The sequence below is a fragment of the Oscarella lobularis genome, chromosome 20, assembly GCF_947507565.1.
Source record: "Oscarella lobularis chromosome 20, ooOscLobu1.1, whole genome shotgun sequence".
NCBI lineage: Eukaryota > Metazoa > Porifera > Homoscleromorpha > Homosclerophorida > Oscarellidae > Oscarella > Oscarella lobularis.
Window position 1 is genome coordinate 826,425 of NC_089194.1, and position 6,232 is coordinate 832,656.

Sequence of the window (6,232 nt, forward strand, 5' to 3'; positions counted from 1 at the left end):
CTAATTCTAAAAGGCGACCGTGGAGTTGACTATGATTTTGGAGCAAACAGACAAATTTTTGTTCTCAAAGATTCGTCACAAATCGTTCCAAGATATGTTGTTCACTTCGAAAAATCTGACTAATTTTTTATGTTAGGTGAATTTAGGTGTTCCTCAAAATCTTGCTTCCTTTCTCATTTAGTTTCAAGTACGTGTTTTTCCTTTGCTGGCAAACAGTGAAGAATCTTGTTTTATCTTTATCGTTCTCTGTACTACTGTATGTAACCTTTTGTCACGTGCCCATCTATAAAGGAATGTGAGCATGCGTAACTGAGGCAAAATGAACGCCGAAGATTTTGCTGCTCGGCTCGTCGCTTCTTTGCAAGGACAGGGCGAGAAAAAGAACAAGGACTGGTGGGAGAAGTATCTTAAGCACGTAATAAGTTTTCACGGCATTCCAATGGCGAAACTACGAGCATTGGTCGACTCGTTCTGGTCGAAGTCGTCCCTCGGCTCGTCGTCGTCAATTGAGCTGAAGAAAGACGTTGCTTTCGAACTCTGGAAGTGCAAATTTTCCGAAGAAAAGCTCTCCGGCACGCTGATCTACGAAAAACTCGTTTCCGAACTGACTCTCGACGACGTGGCGAAGTATTTCGCGACGGCACTGCGAGCAGGATATTTGTGCGATTGGAACAACGTCGATTGGCTATGCATGAAGGTTCTCGGTCGGCTCGTTGCTCGTGGGCGTGACTTCTGCGAAGCGATAGCTCATTGGACGATGAACGACGCCGAGCCTATTTGGCTGCGAAGGGCGGGAGTTGTCGCCTTTGTCTGGATTGCTTCGAAGAGGAATTACGAAGGCTTCGCTGAGCTCGTTTTGACGGCAGCCGCAAATAATTTGAAGAGTCAAGAGAGGTTCGAATAATATGCATATGCACACATAGACCATAAACTACGTATATTATGAGCCCACTCTCTTCTCCAAGCAAGAGATTTAATAAATGATTAAGCTATAGAAGTATTTGTAGCGTGAGCGCGCGCACCAATAAGCGATTAATTAAGCATCATATTCGTTGCAGCATTTTTTTAGGGTAGGCTTATGCTTTATACATCACACGTAATCTACGTAGCATAAGTCTATTCCTGTCTATATGACAGAAGTTTTGGTAGTATAAGCCCGTGGCCCATGCTTATGCACTCTGCTGTAAACTCATATTAATTGCAAAAGATACAATGTACGTACAGAGAAACACAAGTACAATTCTCAGCTTCACGCAAATGTAGATGATTCGTGTGTGTACAGTTAATAATTCTGCATGTAACAGCTTCACGTATCACTTGTTTTAATCATGACGATGTGCTTGTGCTTATACAGCAGATTTCTCTAAACTTTCTCTCGCTCTATTATTAGCACATTGCTGTGACATTGCTGTGACAATGTCGCTCGTTCCACAGTCCTTAGCAGGGCACTCAGGTTGCACTTGCTGTGTACATCTACTGCTCTCTTATTATAGATTTATCCAAACAGGTACCGGATGGACATTGAGAGAGCTGGGAAAGGCTTCTCAAGAGAAAGTTGTGCTGTTCATCGAAGAGCGCGTACAGAATTTTACTAGGGAGGGCGTGCGGTATGCTGTAGAAAAGATGCCGGCAAAAGTGAAGCAAAAGCTTCTGCGCTTGCACCAAGAACAATTTTCCAAGTCAAAGAGGGCAAAGTTGAGGGACGAGGAGGTATGAGCAGTTTGGGTCAGAAAAGTAGGTACCGTTCCAGTAGTGCAATATTGAGCGTTCACTGACATCTGCATGTTTTTAGGCGTTTTTTTCGCTGCGCCCTTAGTACTGGTTTGGCAAATGAAGCTAGTTCAAGTGTTTGGGGTGTGCTTCTACCTGCTGCTTTCTAATTCTGACGCATTTAGAGTTGTTTCTTTACCTAATCTACTGAATCAAGAGTTCCCTCTGTATGAGACTTCGAATTCTTTAGAACGGATGCGTAATTCGGCACATTTTCAATGTAGTTTCTACAAAAGCAAATACTCTTGTCTTGACTTTTTAGTTGGCGGTACTTAAGGACCGAATTCGTGACAGCTGCTGTTCTAAACAGGGTCTTGCTACGCTTCTTCAGCGCTGTGTTATTAATACTTAATGGCATACGGCTTTGACTTTCTCCTTTTTATTGAAAGGGCTTGCTCACACAGACAAGTACTCCCAAGACTCTCGCCTACGACCGTCCCGTTCTGCCTACTTTACCAAATTAAGACTACAAATTAGTTCACGTGCATTTAATTAAAGAGAATGAAGAGTTCTTTGACAGTCCTACAAATATGTCGGAAGTACAGAACAAGTACAGCAAAAACAAAAATGAACAAAAGATATAGTTGAGGTACTTCAATCATAAGCCCTAAAAGTACTAAAGGCGGCCCGCTGTTTTTCTTTGTAGAGATAACTTTAATTAATCGCTTGGTCCAATTCAATGAGGGAAAGTAGGACTTGGAGAAAAAATCTGATAGGAACGATTCGTCCCTCACGGCTACATTAGTTGAGGAACTGCCAAAATTGCTCATATCAAATTCACCTTCCAGTTTAGTTGCAAACTCCAGTGCTTGCTTGCAAACCCGAAAAAATTCAGAGTATTGAGATGATCTAAAAAGTACTCCAGCCAGAGCCACTAGCGCTTCAACAACGTCTTCATGCTGACGACCCTTCACAGTCTGCTGCATACTGACGATATCTCGATAGTATGGCACAGCAGCCTCGTCTCCTTTGCATTCCATAATCGTTTTTGCTAAAGTTTTCAGTCGACAAACCGTGGCCGGGCAGGCATCAATTCTTTTAAGGCTTATTGTATAGCTGCGGTTGTGTACGGCAATGAGTTCGTCGCAGTTACTGTCTTTGCCTTTTTCTTTTAATATCAACCCAAGAGTTTCAAGCGGTGAAATAAGATCGTATATGTCCTCGTCATTGTAGACGTCTTTGTAATTCATAATGACATTTCTGACAACAAGTTCGGCCTTGTTAAACTGCTTTGCCAGGTACAGATATCGAGCAAATCTGCCTTTTGCAAACAAGTCGCCTGGCGAATGTTTTGTATACTCATCTAAAGTTGAAACTGCTTCTAGTTTCAGTTCTATTTCTGGTTGCTGTTGAAAGAGCCAAATGTACGTCTGAGCTTTTTTTCTGAGCATATCCAAGATGCTACTATCCTTCTTTTCTTCTAAAAAATGTAGAAAAAATTCCTTCGCCTCTGTTATAAAACCGAACTTGTTATACGTTTCAGCTAAAGTAAATGAACTGGCTGCTACTTCACTAATTTTGAGCAAAAGAGATGTTTTCTGATGACATTGAAACGCCAAAGAAAGGTTCGAATGTGCTTCTTGAACGTCGCTAAAGCACATCATGCGCATCATTTCGACACGACGTGATTTCCTTACGTCACACATTTCTAGCAAATGCAAAGACTTCGTTGCGACTAATGAAGCGTCCGTTTTGTTTCTAGTCTGGTAACGAAAATCCACAGCATTTTGAATCATGTCGCAAATGACCTCCGAATCAATTTTTTTCGTACCAAATGCTCTTAAAATATAATCTATTAAGGAAATTGAGCTGTCGTGCCAGCGAATTAGGCTTTGCCTTGGTACTCTTACACGCAACAAGTTGGCTGCTTTTACAGCCAAATTAAACTTCGTCCAGACAAATTCAGTGGAGAAGAAAGTAGCAGAAGGAGTCATTAGAAGCTCCATCAGATGGATGAAGTTGTGCTGATCAGCGTCATAATTTCTCAAACCTTCCTTCGACGCTACGTTATCGTTGAACGCTTCCCCTGCTGCAAGTAGTCGTTTAGAAAAGTGTTGAGCATAGTTGAGTTCAAAGTTAAGCAGAAACAACTTTGAAGTAACAAACTTGGTATCAGCTTCTTTCACGTATGCTGCTATGAGTCTGTGAATTTCCAAACGAGAACGTCCATCATATTCAATCAAGCAACGATTTCTTAGGCGATTCACCACGTTTATCTCAGCGTCTGACGAGGAAATGTTGAGCACACCACCGGCAGCTTTTATGTCAAAAGTGCCCGGAAGATGAGAATAGACAGCTAAGGCGTGCTTCAGAGTTTCTGAAAGTCGTTTGTATGCCGCACCTATGCAAGCAGACAAGTGTTCTCTAGTGCTGTAGTCTTGGGGGCTCAGGGTTCTAATTGGATGTTTCTGAAGTTCGTCTTTCAGCGTCTGAGGGTACACACCGTCCTGTAGCAATGCACCCACAAGTTTAAGAGCAAGGGGAACGTTTCCGCTAAGATGCACAAGAGATTCAGCATGCTCTGCCGATAATGTAGGAAACATCTGTGTTAACAGCAGAAATGACGATTTGTAGCATAGAGGATTGAGATGAAAATTGCTGATTTCTGTTTCTAAGCTGTGCAGTCTTAGCTGGCTGGTAACAAGAATCTTTAGAATCGAGGTGTACTGAACGGTGTCAGTAATCATTTCAAGAAAGAGTTCACGACTTCGGTCAATAAGGTCATCGCAGTTGTCAAGAATAAGAACAGTGCGACTTGTACATTTGGCTGCCCAAAATTCAAGAAGTTTGGGATTCCAATTCGATGTCAAGTCTTTTCTTGCTTGAACTGCAGTGACTATTGCGATCTTAGCAGCCTCAACGTCCTTCTTTTGCCTGAGATTGACGTAATGGACTCGTATTCCTTTTTTCAGTATGGCACGACCAACGGCAAAGCTAAGGGCAGATTTTCCAAAGCCTGGACCGCCAACAATATTAACAATGCCAGGCGAGGCAATTGAAAAGTCCAAGACTTTCACTAGTTGCTCTGTCTCGTTTTCTCTTCCCGTGAAGTTAGATACTAGTTGAGGAAGTGTATCCGAAGTAATCTTGAGAGGATTGGATGCTAAATAAAAAAGGAATCCTACCACGATTAAAACGATTAGGAAGGAGAAGAAAATAACGAGAATAACAGACGTGGATTCTGAAGAAAAAGAACATGGTGAACCATTGACATGACACATCGTCTCAAATAATACCTTCAGACTCTGGGTTTGGACGTTCAGGCGGCTCTGACTGTGAATTATCCGCACCGGTAATAGAGTGACGTTCAGGCTGCTCCGATAGCGGATTGCTTATAAATACTTGATTGTTTGATCCCATTACGGAGATGTTCGAATTTCTACTGCGGAAATTTGCTGCCAGAGAGTCTTGTGCCACTGCTTTCATTGGTTGAATAGCATGCTTTCGTTCTCCTAACAAATAGACGTACAAGAGTGAGAGCATATGTGGCAGCATGTACGCATGTGCGCCAATTAAGTGGGGGAGGGCCGGAATCGATTACGAGAGTCGGTGTCCTGGGTACACTGTACTCGGTTCTTCTACGAGGTCGGCAGTGGCAAGGAAAAGATAAGGTCATGAGAATTGAGGTGACAGAAGAGCAGCTGACACCGTGACTCGAAGTTGAGCTCAGGCGAATAGCGACTTCAAAGCTTGTCGAACCAGTATAATAGATCACCGGTATAAAAGATCACTGCGTCATCGTGACGTAGAGGTACGTATGAATGACGTCACCATTTGCCGTGCTCCCTCTCCGCTTCCATGCGGTCTAGAGCAATTTCGTTCGTGGAGACGATTCTCGACCTTAAATAGATTCAGCGAGTACGCTCTCACGCTGATCTTTTATGCCGGTGATCTTTTATACCGCCGGCATAAAAGATCACCGGTATAAAAGATCAGTGCAGTGCAGCTGTGCAGTGCATGCTTTTCTGAGACAGCGGAGACAAATTCATTATGAACACACTATGAGCATGATTACTTATGCAGCCGGCAGAAAAAAACTCAAGATCTTAGTGCATGCTCTTCTAGCGTATAGAAAATTAATTAGTAAGAACTGTATGCGCTTCTAAAACAATAGGGGCTATTTAAACAGATTCTACGGCAATCCTTTCCAAAAAAAGAGCAGAGACCGTTACAACAATAGTGATTGCAGCAATGATTGCTGGAATCCTCACTGTCATCGGTGTCAATTCTGCTGCAATGCCTTATGATGAAAATTCATTATTGCATGTTGCAATCGTTACTGTATACTTTAGTGAGTTATTTTTGCATTAAATGTAGCATTGACAAAACGAAATGCTAGGAGAGCTAGTTCGACTTCCGTACTTTGATAAGGCTGCATCGCCTTAATCGCTAATGCTCCCTACTCCAACTGCAGAATATCTTATTGTAACAGTGCCGATCCATTTCTACATGGGGCATTTTC

At 42.5% G+C, this 6,232-nt stretch overlaps 1 protein-coding gene across 1 annotated transcript; it reads left to right on the forward strand.

Annotated features, from left to right (window-relative positions):
• Window positions 1-319: 319 nt before the first annotated feature.
• On the forward strand, window positions 320-1,809 carry LOC136198866 (uncharacterized). Its single transcript, XM_065988923.1, has 2 exons — window positions 320-894; window positions 1,494-1,809. Exons 1-2 carry the CDS (start codon window positions 320-322, stop codon window positions 1,714-1,716), a joined length of 798 nt encoding a protein of 265 aa, XP_065844995.1. The 3' UTR covers window positions 1,717-1,809.
• The last annotated feature ends 4,423 nt before the right edge of the window (window positions 1,810-6,232 follow it).

Excerpts from the sequence above, each read along its gene's own strand:
- LOC136198866 (XM_065988923.1), top strand. The coding sequence starts at position 320 with ATGAACGCCGAAGATTTTGCTGCTCGGCTCGTCGCTTCTTTGCAAGGA. Across the intron at positions 895-1,493 it reads AATTTGAAGAGTCAAGAGAG|ATTTATCCAAACAGGTACCG; the intron begins GTTCGAATAATA and ends CTCTTATTATAG.